The sequence below is a fragment of the Stegostoma tigrinum genome, chromosome 42 (genome assembly GCF_030684315.1).
Source record: "Stegostoma tigrinum isolate sSteTig4 chromosome 42, sSteTig4.hap1, whole genome shotgun sequence".
In the NCBI taxonomy this organism is placed as follows: Eukaryota; Metazoa; Chordata; class Chondrichthyes; order Orectolobiformes; family Stegostomatidae; genus Stegostoma; species Stegostoma tigrinum.
This window is the reverse complement of record NC_081395.1, coordinates 12,014,921-12,030,887: the sequence shown is the minus strand read 5'-3', so window position 1 is coordinate 12,030,887 and position 15,967 is coordinate 12,014,921. Positions and strand designations below refer to the sequence as shown.

General features: G+C 57.4%; 1 protein-coding gene across 1 annotated transcript in view; it reads right to left on the bottom strand.

Moving 5' to 3' along the window:
* Positions 1-3,914: 3,914 nt before the first annotated feature.
* The window catches only part of LOC125449469 (WD repeat-containing protein 26-like), a 52,075-nt gene continuing 40,022 nt past the window's right edge, over positions 3,915-15,967 (bottom strand). The window contains exons 9-14 of the mRNA XM_059641584.1: positions 12,817-12,936; positions 12,107-12,252; positions 8,266-8,344; positions 7,322-7,451; positions 6,491-6,676; positions 3,915-4,179 (exon numbers count right to left, since the gene is read on the bottom strand). Of these exons, the coding sequence (XP_059497567.1) occupies positions 4,142-4,179; positions 6,491-6,676; positions 7,322-7,451; positions 8,266-8,344; positions 12,107-12,252; positions 12,817-12,936 (699 nt within the window). The 3' untranslated portion in view covers positions 3,915-4,141. The remainder of the gene's footprint in view (positions 4,180-6,490; positions 6,677-7,321; positions 7,452-8,265; positions 8,345-12,106; positions 12,253-12,816; positions 12,937-15,967) is intronic.

The window sequence follows — 15,967 nt, the reverse complement described above, 5'->3', positions numbered from 1 at the left end:
ACGGGGGGAGGGGCCGCCCGCGAGGGACGGGGGGGAGGGGCCGCCCGCGAGGGACGGGGGGGAGGGGCCGCCCGCGAGGGACGGGGGGAGGGGCCGCCCGCGAGGGACGGGGGGAGGGGCCGCCCGCGAGGGACGGGGGGAGGGGCCGCCCGCGAGGGACGGGGGGGAGGGGCCGCCCGCGAGGGACGGGGGGAGCGCGAGCGCGCGGGGGGGGGGAGAGCGAGCGCGCGGGGGGGGAGAGAGAGCGCGCGGGGGGGGAGAGAGAGCGCGCGAGGGGGAGAGAGAGAGAGCGCGCGAGGGGGAGAGAGAGAGAGCGCGCGAGGGGGGAGAGAGAGAGAGCGCGCGAGGGGGAGAGAGAGAGAGCGCGCGAGGGAGAGAGAGAGAGCGCGCGAGGGAGAGAGAGAGCGCGCGAGGGAGAGCGCGAGGAGACGAGAGCGCGAACGAGTGAGTACGCGAGCGAGAGCGAGGAGCAAGCGTGCGAGACGTACGAAAGAGCGAGCGAGCGCCTAAGAGCGAGGCCGAGGGACAGTGAGGGACTGACAGTGCGAAACCGACCACAGAGCGGCACATGATGAGCGTGTTGGAGATGGTGCAGAAAAGAATCAACTGATTGGCTCTCGGGAGCAGAAGCTTCAGGAACGGGAAAATCAGGGACGTCCTCCCAGGAGAGAAGAGGAGGGTCGGGAGATTTGGGCAAGGCATTCAGAATTACGAGGGACAGGGTGGAGTTTGCAAGGAAAGGGAAGAGGGATAAAGCAATGGGCAGAAGCAGCAGCAATGGAGCCCCACAGTGAAGTGCTGGGAACATGCCGAGAGAGGGGTCACTGAACAGGAGGGCGTGAGGGGGGTGTGTGGTGTGAGCCGGGGCGATGGCGAGCCAGGTGGCGTGGGTGTGTGCGTGAGCCAGAGTGGGAGAAAGAGCATGTTTGATTGAGGCTTGCCAGAGGGAATACAATCACCATCTGACCAGGAACAGGGCTATGGGGAGGTGGCGATCAACCAGATGTCGTGAGATGCTACTTTCCATCGACAAGGGTCCATCAATGGGCCGCAGAATCCGGTTTGGTGGGTGAGGGCTGCGGGAGAATTGTGGCGACACACAGCAGTGAGGCCTGTGGAGTTGCCCACGAATCAGTGCCCCGGAGACAGGGGCCATTGCAGAGGCAGGCAGGATTCAAATTCAATTTGCTAATCTGGGATTGAGAGGATGGTCTATTGTCGTTAAAAACCTCACCTGTATTCACCAAAGGCCCCCCTTTATGTGCGGGTTGGGGGGGGGGGGGTGGGTGGGGAGAGAGAGAAATCTAACGCTCTCACCCTACACGTGACACCCAGGCTGCCGTCGATGACGTGGGTCGGTCTCCCTGAAATAATGGGTCAGGGAGGGTTACAAAGCAAAGTGAACACAAATCATCACATTCATTGATTTGGTACCTTTATTACAATATATTGAGTTACGGATGTATGGACAGACCACTGGCTGGGTACAGATCACCTTAAGGGGTGCAAAACGGGGTGGGGGGGGGGGGGGGGAGAAACAGAACGACAATTCTCCATCAACACCCCCCCCCCCCACTCCCCCTTTCCCCGTCGCTGATCATCAATCGGGAGAGGCGAGGGAGGGGAGCGCAATGGACAGAGACCCAGGAGCTGATGACCACTCGTTATATGCCTGGAGGACAGGATGTGGACTTGTCTACCATTAACCCCTGCCAGCTCACTCCAACCACACACTTGCGCCATTTAAACGCATCATGTTTTCACCGCATTAACACCTTAAAATGTATGAAATTCTTTAGCTCCAAACAGTCTAACACACAATAGTTCTTAAACGCATAACACTCTTCTCTTTTCTTATAATACATAAACACATAAAATTACTTTGTATAGACATCACTAAATTTCCACGCTCGATCACCCCCCCCCCCAACCCTGATTTACTTTAGCACCCATAGCCTGCCGTCTCTACCCCAACCACACTCTTTCCTACCCCCCTGCCCCTCCTACAACACTCAGCTTTCTGCTATGACTGCCCCAGGATCTGTGAGACCAGGTTAATGGACCCCTCCGTGATCTTCTAACCCCACCCCCAAAATTCAGTATACGCCCCTTCCCATTGAGGGCAAGCAGGAAAGAAAAAAAAAAACCAAGGGTCAGTCTGTGAGAGGGAGACAGAGAGAAAAAGAGAGAGAGAGACAGAGAGAAAAAAGAGAGAGAGAGGAAAAAAGAGAAAGAAAAAAAAAAGAAACCAGGGCCAGTCAGAGTGGCCGGGGCTGGCCTGAGGGAGAGAGACCGGGGCCGGCCTGAAAGTTCCAGGGACTCCCCAAGCCAGGCACCGCCACCCTCCCCCCCCCCCCCCCCCCCCCCCCAACCCCACGGCTCTTAAGGAGGACTTTCCTACCCTCACTCCTCTCAGCTAAGCCAATCAAAGACAGGTTCTGTACCTCTCCAGGGTTTTGGCTGATTTGCCAGTCGCTGAGGTGGGTGAGGACATCCCACATATCTCTCTCCGTCTGTGTCTCACTTGCTCGCTGTCAGAATTTCAGGAGATATTGGGATCTGTCTCCCAAGGGGAAAGAATAAGCCAGACCCCAGATCACCTGGTTGTACCTCACTGTGTCCTTATAACACCTCCCACCAGCTAACCTGCAAAGGTGAAAGGTCAAGTGTAGAAGCAGTCACCTCTGACTGCGAGCCGCCAATGTCAATGCTGACAGCTTGTGGGGTGGGAGGGAGGGGGGTCTATAGTGGGTGGATTTCTCAATGAGCAGACACCTCTCTCTCTCTCTCTGTGTGTGTGCAAGTGAGACTCAAACTTCGGGATATGGATACAACGGAGAAAACAATCCCGAATCAAGGCAGGAAGAGCTTCAACCAGTTCTCAGAGGATCCCGAGTCGCTGCTCTCAGGCCAACAGTGGCCACCCTCAAGTGGGAACCCGATTTGGATGGGGGGGGGGGGACACACGCACAGCCAAAGCGGGGTGGGGGAAGAGAGTAGGGGAGGTGGAGGAGAGATGGCCAAAGAAGATCCTGAACTGTGCATCCCACACTGGCCTGGCAGGCTGGAGGAGATGCCAGGAATAGCCCCAGAGTGCTAACAAGTCCTGTTGAGTATTCACAGATCAAACGGGAGAGTCCGGAAGGTGGGGGAGGGATTGGGAAGTGGGAAGGCCGACAGTGCAGCCGTACTGTTTTCTCCATTGCATCCAGGCTGAGCGCTCAGGGCAGGGACCATCCATTCTCAGACACATCTCCACCCCCTCCCCACTTACCCACATGCCAACACCAAGTCCTACCTTGTCGAGGTCACCTTCCCCACCCCCATCTCCAGACAGAACAGACTGTGCCATCCCTCTGTGCAACACTGCCATCAACTCATGTCTCCCACCCACCCCCAACACATTCTCTTCCTTGGAGGACCTTTCACCTCTACCACATTACCTTAAAATCCATCGTTAAGGGTATTGGAGGGGGGAGGGGGTTGTAGAGTTTCCACAAATGCACCAAATGCAAACAGCTGGGAATGGACAATCCCACCCTTTTTTTTGGGGGGGGTGACGCGGTGGGCAAGATCTGAAAACCCATTTTTGAACAGCCTCGGAGAATGGGGTAGAATATTACAAGAACTAAGAGGTTTGGGTTCAACATCCACCTCTCCCTCCCCCCCCCCCCCCCCACCAACCAACACATCATCCCCCCCAACCCACCCCACCCGGCCTGCCAGGCACACATACACGTACTGAACAGGGAAATGGGAGCCTCTCATGCTGCCTCAGGCAATGAGCTGAGTTAATAGCCATGCAGTGTTGGTGGCATCATTGCCTGTGGATACGCGCAGAGGCCAGGGCCAGCTCGCTCCCCCCCCCCCCCCCCCCCCCTCTGGGTAACGTGACACCCCTCCCCCCACCCCACTCCACTCAGCCCCCCCATGTGCAGGAGGAAGTGGTTGCTGGCGGGTGATGTGGATATGGACGTGGGTGAAGAGGAGAAGCGAGGGGAGAGGGGAGGGCGAGGAAGCATCGCGGACCGCTGCTGCCTTTTCTCTGTCCGTCAGATGGTGGGGCCCGCCCAATGGAGCTGCTGGCGGAGACACGGGCGGGCACAGCGAGAAAGAGTTAACCGGTGCCTGACGGCAGGGGTCAGCTGTCGGCGGGACTGTTGTTGCTGCTGCTGCATCCTGTTTTTTTTTGGGGGGGGGAGGGAGGGAGGGGAAAGAGGTATGAGAAGAGAGAGGGAGAGAGAGAAAGGACCAAGAGGTCAACGCAACTTAGGCAGTCATGGTGACATCCTGACCCCAAAACCTTGTCCCCACCCCCCCAGCACTGCTGCTCACCCTCCCTGTCCAACTCAACCCCCCCCCCCCCCCCACTTCCCTCAACCCCTAGGCAGCAGGTAGATCTCCACCCCGACTCCAAACACTGGGGAACCACGGATCTCACAAAAAACCCAGTGTCGCTACTGTGACCTGGGTAATTGCCGATCACTGGGCAAAGTAGGAGCAGTCGCAGACAGCACAGTGTTCTGTGCAGAGCACAGACGGTTATCGTGAACCTCCACAAAACAACCTGAACTCTGGGCACTGTGCTTCAGGGGAGATATGGCGGCTTTAGGGAGAGCATGGTGAAAGAATGGCTCCAGGTTGCATCAGAGACGTTGAGACTGCTCTCTGTGGAGCAGATTCGAGCAGGACATTCAAAGCGCTCAGGCAGACAGAAACAGCTCCCAGTGGCAGGAAGGCCAAGACCCAGCGGACACTGAGCAGTTGGGATCCAGGACAAGCTGCGCCAGAGCGTGTGGGGGAGGCAGGTCCGAAAGGAAATTGGATAAAGCAGCTGAAAACAAACACAGACTACAGGGACGTGGGGGGGGGGGGGGGGGAGAACAGGAGAGTGAGACATGATACACCGCTCCTGCGCAGAGCCAGGGAAAAACTCAATGGGCTGAATGGTCTCCTTCTGCACTGCGACTAATGCATGACTCAGTGACTCGCAACAGCCCGTCACCACTCATGCAACGCTGATCACTTAAAGACAGACACTTTTAACAGAGAAGGGATTGCTCAGATCCCTAAGTAGGGTGGAGGAAACAGGGTTTGAGAAACGAGGCTCACGGAGCACAAAGATTAAGACCATCGACAAAAAGGTCTTGAGAAGAGGAAAAACGATGACACTCACAGGGAGTTATCCAAATTAGGACTGCTCGACCTGAAAGGGTCGCAGAAGCCGATTTTATAAATAATTTTAGAAAGGCAGATTGTGGAGGATGCGGAACTGACAGGGTCAGGGCACAAAACAAAAGCAGGGAGACCCACAGGCCTGAAACAAGATGATACACAGCCAGAAAGGCCGAGTGCCCTCTTCCTATTCAAATACATTTCTGTTGTCCTGCACAAGACATTAGCTGCACTTACAGTACCATTCTGTGCACCCCATGATATAAGGGGACGGACATCAGCATTGATTGACTAGCAGACAGGTTCCATAATATGAGAAAATCCGCCCGCCCGCCGGAGAAAAGAAGGCTAAGAGCAGGTTCAATCGAGTTTAAAATGTGGAGGTTTTCAGTAAATCCCTTTGTGCTTGCCCCCAGAACCTGGGGTTATGGAGGCAGTGATGACAGTCATCGGTTAAACACAGTCACTGTGATAGACAGGAGCTTGTGGGGTTTTTTTTTTGGGGGGGGGGGGGGGAGAGGGCTGACACAGATTGTTCAGATTTGAAGTGGAAAGTGGATAAATACTTGAAAGGGAGGCTGTCAAGAGTTACAGCATGAACGAGGCAGTGGGATTATTTTGGGAATGACGGAGCGCTATGGAGAGAACGTAGGGTAGTGAGGTAGTTTAGGATTGATACAAGGCTGTGGGGAGAGAAAGCAGCACGCTGCGATTAGTTTGGGATTGAGACAGGACTATGGGGAGAGTGCAGGGAAGTGGGATTATTTGAGGATTGATACAGGGCTATGGGGAGACAGTGAGATTACTTTGGGAATTGATACAGGGCTATGGGGAGACAGCGGGGCAGTGGGATTAGTTTGGGGATTGATTCAGGGCTATGAGGACAGCGCAGGGCAGTGGGATTAGTTTGGGGATTGATACAGGGCTATGGGAAGAAGTGGGATTAGTTTGGGGATTGATACAGGGCTATGAGGACAGCGCAGGGCAGTGGGATTAGTTTGGGGATTGATACAGGGCTATGGGGAGACAGTGGGGTTAGTTTGGGGATTGATACACGGATAGGAGGACAGCGCGGGGCAGTGGGATTAGTTTGGGGATTGATACAGGGCTATGGGGAGACAGTGGGATTAGTTTGGGGATTGATACACGGATAGGAGGACAGCGCGGGGCAGTGGGATTAGTTTGGGGATTGATACAGGGCTATGGGGAAGAGTGGGATTAACACAGGACTGAACTACAAGTTCAAATGGACAGAACGGGCCATCAAACAGAGGGTGAAACTAACAGGGGGTACAGTCAGGGCAGCTGGACTCACCTTCCGGATCATCCCCGTCGAGGCTGGGAGCTGGTCCCCATATCCGAACCGTGCCATCATCAGAGGCGCTGGCCAGCATCGAGGGTATCTGTGGGTTCCAGCTGACACAGTTAACCGTGCGTGTGTGCCCTGTCAGTTCTGCCACAGGAAGCTCGCTCTTTCTGTGCCAGATATAAACTTTGTGGTCTGCACAAACAAGCAAAGGTGTTGTGGCTATTTGAAAAAACAGTACTCTTGAAGCAGCGTCAAAGGAACAAATGTGCATTGCTATAGCGCCTGCCCCTTTTAACAATTCAGAATGCTCCCAAAGTTACAGCGAACACAATAATTCTGGAAGTCTAGTCACTGTTGTAACCCAGGAAAACATGGCAGCTGACTGACACACAGCAAGCTGCCACAAATAGCAAAGCGATAATCACTGTTTAAAATATGTGAAGAACATATGGGAGCACCCACTCTGCTCTCCCTCCGATAGCAGCTGCAGAGTGTTCTACATCTGCTCGAGAACCAGAACCGGGTCCCTGTTTAACATCTCATTCCAAAGACAGCTTCTCCCACTGTGGCTGCGCTCCATCAGGCCTGGGCTGCTTCACGTGGACCTAGACTTCAAGGCTCAAGTCAGAGCGACAACGGACTACTTGACTGAAGCAGGCATCGCTGCCAGCTGTGATCCCGTCCCTGCACTTCCAGAGAGAACAAATGGACGCTCACGACCTTTACGTACCAACACCCTTCACTAAAGGAAACCCAACCCTGACTGTTTCTTCCAAGAAACTCCTCTCTCACTTCAAATCCACACAACCCCCTTCCCTGTGCCCAAGCGCCACTCACCCTCACTCCCACTCGCTATGAAATCCTCACTCATGCCTCCGAGACAAGAATGAATGGTGTAGAAACCCTGGGTGACGCCCTGGTACTTCTGCAGTAAGACCCGGTCTTGCAAATCCCAGAGATGAACCCCCTGGAAGGGGGAGGAGGAAAGACAAGGGAGAGAGAGAGAGAGAGAGAGAGAGAGATAGCATTAGTGGAAAAGGAGAAGGAGAAAACGTTTGAAGAAGTGTGCCCGCTATCTCCAAACACAGGTAGAGGTGTAGACCATTCGGCCCCTTGATCCTGCTTGGCCATTCGACGTGTTCAGGACTAACATCACGATGGCCTTTGTCTTCTGGCTGTCTCCCCACTCCCCCGACCCCCCAGCCACCCACCCAAGCCTTGTTGATCAAATTTTCTCAAGCCCACCCTGAATATATGTAACAACAGAATCTATTGCTCCTTGGTGGACATGGATTCCAGAATCTACTGACCCTCCAAAAGGAAATTCCTCCTTGCCTCCCATCTTAAACGGGAGGCCCTTTACGTTTAGAATTGTGTCTTCCCCAGTTTCTAGATTCCCTCCCACAGTCCGAAAGCAGGGTGGATTGGCCATGCTAAATTGCCTATAATATCCAGGATGTGCAGACTAGACGGATTACCCATGGGAATTACAGGGTTACAAGGGTAGGGTAGGGAGGGTCGGTGTGGACTGGATGGCTCGAATGGCCTGCTTCCTTGCTGTGGGGATTCTATGATTCCAGATGCAGCAAGACTGCATTGCTGCTCCATTTCATGGTCTCTGCAGGAAGACCCAAATTGCAATCACTAACATTTTGCCACAGCGCTCTCAGACATTCCAAGATCAGTTAGCCCAACCGTATGGATGTCGCAATATAGGGTGGGAGGTGACTACTGGTGGTTATGAAAACCCCCCACACACGCGCACACACTCTGAGGCTCACCTGTGTAGCGACATTGAGCAAGGCTAACCGTCCGTTTCTGGAAACCGTAAAAGACATGACAGGATGGTCCTCTTGCACACTGTAAGGAACCGCAAGGAGAAAAAGAGCCCAATCAGTTAGAGACAGAGGGGTCACAATTCAGAGCAACCAGCCAGCTAAGTCTTTGGGAGTGTCACAGGTGAAGGGTCAGCACCCGCAGGCACCAAGCTCCTTTAAGACAGCACTATTTTGTATAACACTGCTGTGCAATTTCCAATTCTCGTGTACCATGTAAACTTCCTATGTAAACATGTCACGCTGCATCAGCGCAATCCTGACAGTGGTGGGGCTGCAGCTGGCCTGCTGAGTGATGGGATGTAATAACGGTGTGACATATTTATAGAAGGTTCCATGATAAAACGAGGCAGATACGATGCTCTATTATTACAGCTTTCAATCAGGCTGAAGATATCTCTGGAGCAGAGATATCAGTGCAGCATTCTGCATTCCCTAACCACGAACACTGCCTTCAGACAAAACCCAAGCTGAATCAGAGAGCGCGACACAGCGCGACTAATAGGATAATGGCCATTGCAGACAACAGGCCAAACAGCCTCCACTTGGCCTAAGATGCACTAAACAGTAATTTAGTTTTTACAGGACACAATGTCACAACACTGCAATGTCAGATAGGGGTTTCGTAACCCTAACAATGCAAGATTCTAAATAAAAACCAAAAGAACCGTGGATGCTATAATTCAGGGACAAAAACAGAAGCTGCTGGAAAAGCTCAGCAGGTCTGGCAGCATCTGCGAAGAAAAAGTCAGAGTTCACGTTTCGGATCTGGTGACCCTTCTTCAGAATGCAATACTCTAATCTGTTCCCACAGCACTAGAACATCACCACAATCCTTCAGCTGCTGCTCTGCATTGTACAGTATTATAGTACATGCGCAGGGCTAAACAGTTGAGAATTGTATCATTTCCTTACTGTTTTTTTGCTCGTCTCCAACGTCATTTAAATGAAATCCCCTTGTATTTGGATTGTGCATTTAATACATTGAGCTTAATTGGAGGACCAACGCATCTTCCCAAAGGATAGGGGTTTGTACAGAATCAAATACACTGAGGATCAGTAGAAACTCCATATTGATCTGGCAGATGGTAGAAACTGGAGTGGGAACTTTGAGGAGTTCTTTAAGAGATGATCTTCTCCATACAGGCAGACTGATCAATGCTGAAGGAGCTTTATTATATCTAACCCACTGTTGTAACTGTTCTTGGAGTGCTTGATGGGGACAATGTAGAGACAGCGTCACTTGCAGTGTAAGAAGAGTACAGTCAGCTTTATTTTCAGTTTAAAAGAGTAATGAGGGTTTTAACCCCCATGCTGTACCTGCCCTAGAAATGTTTGATGGGGATAGCGTAAAGAGAACTTTACTTTGGGTTGAAAACAGGACAGGAAGCTTTACTCTGTATCTAGCCCTGTGCTGTCCCATCCCAGGAGTTTTGATGGGGACAGTATAAAAAGAGCTTTACTCTGTATTTAGCTCTGACAAGAACACAGTAATAGAGGGAGCTTTAGTCATCGAAGTCACAGAATCCCTACAGTGTGCAAACAGGCCATTTGGCCCAACAAGTCCACACCAACCCTCTGAAAAGCATCCCACCCAGACTCACCCCCCAACCCATCCCTGAATTTCCCACAGCTAATCAACCTAATCTACACATCCCTGGACACTATGGGCAATTTAGCACAGCCAATCCACCCTACCCTGCACATCTTTGGACGGTGGGAGGAAACCAGAGCACCCGAAGGAAACCCACAGAGACACTGGGAGAGCATGCAAACTTCACACAGACAATTGGCCGAGGCTGGAATTGAACCAGAATCCCCAGTACTGCGAGCTAAACCACTGAGCCACTACCCCAACTGCTCTACCATTTTAAACCCAAAAATGAAGTTCTCTTGACACTCTGTCAAACATTACCAGGGCAGGTACAGCATGGTGTTACACATAAAGTTGCCTTAACTCTTTTAAACTGGAGGGGAGTGAGGGAGGGCAAGAGAGACACTGGGGCACTGGCACCAAGCAGATGACAAGATGATAAACAACTTGTGAAGGTGTGTGTGTGCCGTGTGTGCTGCGTGTTCTGGCTGGAACAACAGAAACCACCTGAACGGATATGGTCAAGCTCCCACCCACAGAACCAGGGATTTTTTTACTTTTCAGCAGCAGTTGCTATTGGGGTGTCAAGGAAGTGGAAGCTATTCCTCCCCTCTCTTGATTACAGCCAAAAACTGGGAGCTGTCTTCCTAAACTGCCGGATTTATGTGAGACAAAATCTGTTTTCTGAATTTGTAAGGGAGTGTTTATGGGATGTTGCTATTTTGGAACAATTAATTAGTAATAGTTACTGTATCTACTATTCTGCTAAGTTTTCCAATAATATGAGCTGTTATTCCAAGTTCTTTCTTCTGTTGTTGTATTTTAACTACTGTGTTTAAATAAATTATGTTTTGGTTAACCTTGCATACTTTGATCAATCAAACTGCATCTGGAACACATCCACTTTTAAAATAGGGAAAAGTTAAACTCTAGGCTACCTTCATAATATATTCTGAGGGGTTTTTGTCTGGTCCATAACAAGCACTTTATATGAAGCAGTGTCACTGTTGTCGTGTAGGAGATATTACGAGCCATTTGTGTTGAAGCAAGCTCTCTAACAAACAGCAATGTCCAGGAGCCCCTGCTTTATACCAATGTTGGTTGGCGGCTGGATCTTGGGAACAGGAGCACAGACAGCGTAGCACTTCTGCAGTAGTGGCACTGACCCAGACTGTCAGCTTGCTCCCTGGAGCAGGACTCTACGTCCTGACTTTCTGCCTCAGGAGCGAGACAGCGAGGCTACCCACAGAGCGTGGCTGACACGCTGTCAGTGTGCAGTGCAAATGAAAAAGTCAGTGGGCATCTTCATAGCCAAAGCTGTCTCATTTTAATCTCATTAAAACAGCGAGATGACACTGACATCGCTGTGAGCACAAGAACATTTTGTCCAAACCCCCACCGCTTAAACTGTCAAGTGACAGCTTAAGGTCAGACCGGGGCTCAGTGCGCTGGAAGAGGAGAAGGGAGGGCTGTCTTCATTATTCTGAGGTCATTAATGATCTGCCAGAGGAAGTGGTGGGGGCTGGTACAAATATAACATTTAAAAGGCATCTGGATGGGTAAGTGAATAGGAAGGGATTAAAGGGGCAATTGCTGGCAAATGGGACTAGATTAATTTAGGATATCTGGTTGGCACAGACTGGTTGGACCAAAGGCACCGTTTTCCTTGCTGTACAACTCTATATACGTCCCGCAATCAACATCAGCAGAAAATATGGCCTGGCTCACAATCACACTGCTGTCTGTGGGATCGAGCTGGGCACAACGAATAGCTAATGGAAGGAGCGCACATTGACAACTGTTTCAGGGGTTTTGGGGGACATTCAAGTGTCAGGGTGGGGGGGGACGGGAGTTAAGGAAGGGGGGGGACGGGAGTTAAGGAAGGGGGGGGACGGGAGTTAAGGAAGGGGGGGGACGGGAGTTAAGGAAGGGGGGGGGACGGGAGTTAAGGAAGAGGGGGGACGGGAGTTAAGGAAGAGGGGGGACGGGAGTTAAGGAAGAGGGGGGAGAGGGGAGGTTAAGGAAGGTTGTGGGGGTGGGGAAGCCAGTAAAGGAAGGAGGTATTCTGATGGGGAGGTACTGTGAAAACACCAGGTTTGAGCCGACCTTTCAGCTCGAAAGCCTGCGACGTGAGTGTGAGGAATGACAGGAATAGCCTTGGCCCCGCCTGGCGAGACAAGAGACTGCACTTACATGTTGCGGTCAGTCAGCTCCTCGAAGTTGTAGCCTCGTATCCGCTGGTGGGTATCGGAGGCCAGGATCGTCTTGCCATCGTTCAGGCACCACAGGCACTGTACACGCACCCCCTCCCACGAGTCCAGCACATTGCCATCCAGGTCCTTCGGTTAAGGAGGGAGCAGTGCAGAGATAAATGTGGGCGGTTAATGATGATCGCGAGCTTGGTCCCTGCCAGCATTCCCCCTCTGCCCCTCTCTTCGGGCTTGGCGATCCGATTGGTGCCGCACCCCCAACTCCCTCCTTTCTTCCTCAGACCCCAACTTCCTGCTGTCACCCGGTACAGAAAAAGGTGACTCGCTCCCATCTCTTTCCCTCTCCCTGGCACCGTCCCCAGTAACTCTGCACCTCCAGTAGGCCAGGTAATACATCACCTGTCTAAAATACCCAACCCTGTCCCCATGTGCTTTCCAATCAGGAAGAGCTGAGGGTGGAGAAAATGGGATTGATTCCTGCCTACACTACACAGTACCCACCTTTGCCAGCCACGCGTCATCTTGCCACCCTCTCTTGTGTGGATCCAAGATCCTTCTGTGGGGCAGATCATCAAGGGGTTGTGTACACAGGATGTGAGCGCCCGCCTTCCTTCCGAACACACTTTCCCACATCGCCCCTCTCTCAACAAACACAGCCCAGTTCCTGCACCCCCCACCCCCCCAGGTACTCACACACTGGTAGAACTGCCCGCGCTGTCCTCCCGTCACAAACCGCTTGCCATCCGGGTTCCACGCCGCGCACGTCAGGCTGTCTTCGTGTGACTGGCTCATTTTGGTCCTCAGCTCCCCTGTCTTTGTGTGTGTTTGCGGGGGGGGGGGGGGGGGAGAGAGAGGACGAGGGACGGGGGAGGGGGGGGGGGAAGAGAGGGACGGGGGAGGGGGGGGGGAAGAGAGGGACGGGGGAGGGGAGAGAGAGGGACGGGGGAGGGGAGAGAGAGGGGGGGGGAGAGAGGGACGGGGGGGGGCGAGGGACGGGGGGGGGGGAGGGGGGGGGGAGAGGGACGGGGGGGGGGGGGAGAGGGACGGGAGGGGGGGGGGAGAGGGACGGGGGGGGGGGGAGAGAGGGACGGGGGGGGGGGGAGAGAGGGACGGGGGGGGGGGAGAGAGGGACGGGGGGGGGGGGGGAGAGAGGGACGGGGGGGGGGGGGGAGAGAGGGACGGGGGGGGGGGAAGAGAGGGACGGGGGGGGGGGAAGAGAGGGACGGGGGGGGGGGAAGAGAGGGACGGGGGGGGGGGAAGAGAGGGACGGGGGGGGGGAAGAGAGGGACGGGGGGGGGGGAGAGAGGGACGGGGGGGGGAGAGAGGGACGGGGGGGGGGGAGAGAGAGGGACGGGGGGGGGGAGAGAGAGGGACGGGGGGGGGGAGAGAGAGGGACGGGGGGGGGGGAGGGACGGGGGGGGGGAGAGGGACGGGGGGGGGAGAGGGACGGGGGGGGGGAGAGGGACGGGGGGGGGGGAGAGGGACGGGGGGGGGGGAGAGGGACGGGGGGGGGAGAGGGACGGGGGGGGGAGAGGGACGGGGGGGGGGAGAGGGACGGGGGGGGGGGAGAGGGACGGGGGGGGGGAGAGGGACGGGGGGGGGGGGAGAGGGACGGGGGGGGGAGAGAGGGACGGGGGGGGGAGAGAGGGACGGGGGGGGGAGAGAGGGACGGGGGGGGGAGAGAGGGACGGGGGGGGGAGAGAGGGACGGGGGGGGGAGAGAGGGACGGGGGGGGGAGAGAGGGACGGGGGGGGGAGAGAGGGACGGGGGGGGGGGGAGGAGAGGGACGGGGGGGGGGGGAGGAGAGGGACGGGGGGGGGGGAGGAGAGGGACGGGGGGGGGGGAGGAGAGGGGGGGGGAGGAGAGGGACGGGGGGGGGGGGAGGAGAGGGACGGGGGGGGGGGAGGAGAGGGACGGGGGGGGGGGGAGGAGAGGGACGGGGGGGGGGGAGGAGAGGGACGGGGGGGGGGGGAGGAGAGGGACGGGGGGGGGGGAGGAGAGGGACGGGGGGGGGGAGGAGAGGGACGGGGGGGGGAGGAGAGGGACGGGGGGGGGAGGAGAGGGACGGGGGGGGGAGGAGAGGGACGGGGGGGGAGGAGAGGGACGGGGGGGGGAGGAGAGGGACGGGGGGGGGAGGAGAGGGACGGGGGGGGGAGGAGAGGGACGGGGGGGGGAGGAGAGGGACGGGGGGGGGAGGAGAGGGACGGGGGGGGGAGGAGAGGGACGGGGGGGGGAGGAGAGGGACGGGGGGGGGAGGAGAGGGACGGGGGGGGGAGGAGAGGGACGGGGGGGGGAGGAGAGGGACGGGGGGGGGAGGAGAGGGACGGGGGGGGGAGGAGAGGGACGGGGGGGGGAGGAGAGGGACGGGGGGGGGAGGAGAGGGACGGGGGGGGGAGGAGAGGGACGGGGGGGGGAGGAGAGGGACGGGGGGGGGAGGAGAGGGACGGGGGGGGGAGGAGAGGGACGGGGGGGGGAGGAGAGGGACGGGGGGGGGAGGAGAGGGACGGGGGGGGGGGAGAGAGACGGGGGGGGGGGGAGAGAGACGGGGGGGGGGAGAGAGACGGGGGGGGGAGAGAGACGGGGGGGGGGAGAGAGACGGGGGGGGGGAGAGAGACGGGGGGGGGGAGAGAGACGGGGGGGGGGAGAGAGACGGGGGGGGGGAGAGAGACGGGGGGGGGGAGAGAGACGGGGGGGGGGAGAGAGACGGGGGGGGGGGGAGAGAGACGGGGGGGGGGAGAGAGACGGGGGGGGGGAGAGAGGGACGGGGGAGGGGAGGGGAGGGAGGGGGGGGGGGGGAGAGGGACGGGGGGGGGGAGAGGGACGGGGGGGGGGGAGAGGGACGGGGGGGGGGGAGAGGGACGGGGGGGGGGGAGAGAGGGACGGGGGGGGGGAGAGAGGGACGGGGGGGGGGAGAGAGGGACGGGGGGGGGGGGGAGAGAGGGACGGGGGGGGGGAGAGAGAGGGACGGGGGAGGGGGGGGGAGAGAGGGACGGGGGAGGGGGGGGGAGAGAGGGACGGGGGGGGGGGGGAGAGAGGGACGGGGGAGGGGGGGGGAGAGAGGGACGGGGGAGGGGGGGGGAGAGAGGGACGGGGGAGGGGGGGGAGAGAGGGACGGGGGAGGGGGGGGGAGAGGGACGGGGGGGTGGGGAGAGAGAGGGACGGGGGGGTGGGGAGAGAGAGGGACGGGGGGGTGGGGAGAGAGAGGGACGGGGGGGTGGGGAGAGAGGGACGGGGGGGTGGGGAGAGAGAGGGACGGGGGGGTGGGGAGAGAGGGACGGGGGGGTGGGGAGAGAGGGACGGGGGGGTGGGGAGAGAGGGACGGGGGGGTGGGGAGAGAGGGACGGGGGGGTGGGGAGAGAGGGACGGGGGGGGGAGAGAGGGACGGGGGGGGGGGGAGAGAGAGGGACGGGGGGGGGGGAGAGAGAGGGACGGGGGGGGGGGAGAGAGAGGGACGGGGGGGGGGGAGAGAGAGGGACGGGGGGGGGGGGGGAGAGAGAGGGACGGGGGGGGGGGGAGAGAGAGGGACGGGGGGGGGGGAGAGAGAGGGACGGGGGGGGGGGAGAGAGAGGGACGGGGGGGGGGGAGAGAGAGGGACGGGGGGGGGGGGGGAGAGAGAGGGACGGGGGGGGGGAGAGAGAGGGACGGGGGGGGGGGGGGGAGAGAGAGGGACGGGGCGGGGGGGAGAGAAGAGAGGGAGATGGTGACCGGTCAGTGGGGGACCTCCAGGCACGATGCTGAGAGGCTGACTGAATTAACACCACTGCCGTCCATAGCCCCCTCCAGACCCGGCTATCCACCATCCGAATCCCTCCAACGGGACCCCAACAAAACCCCTACCAACGTC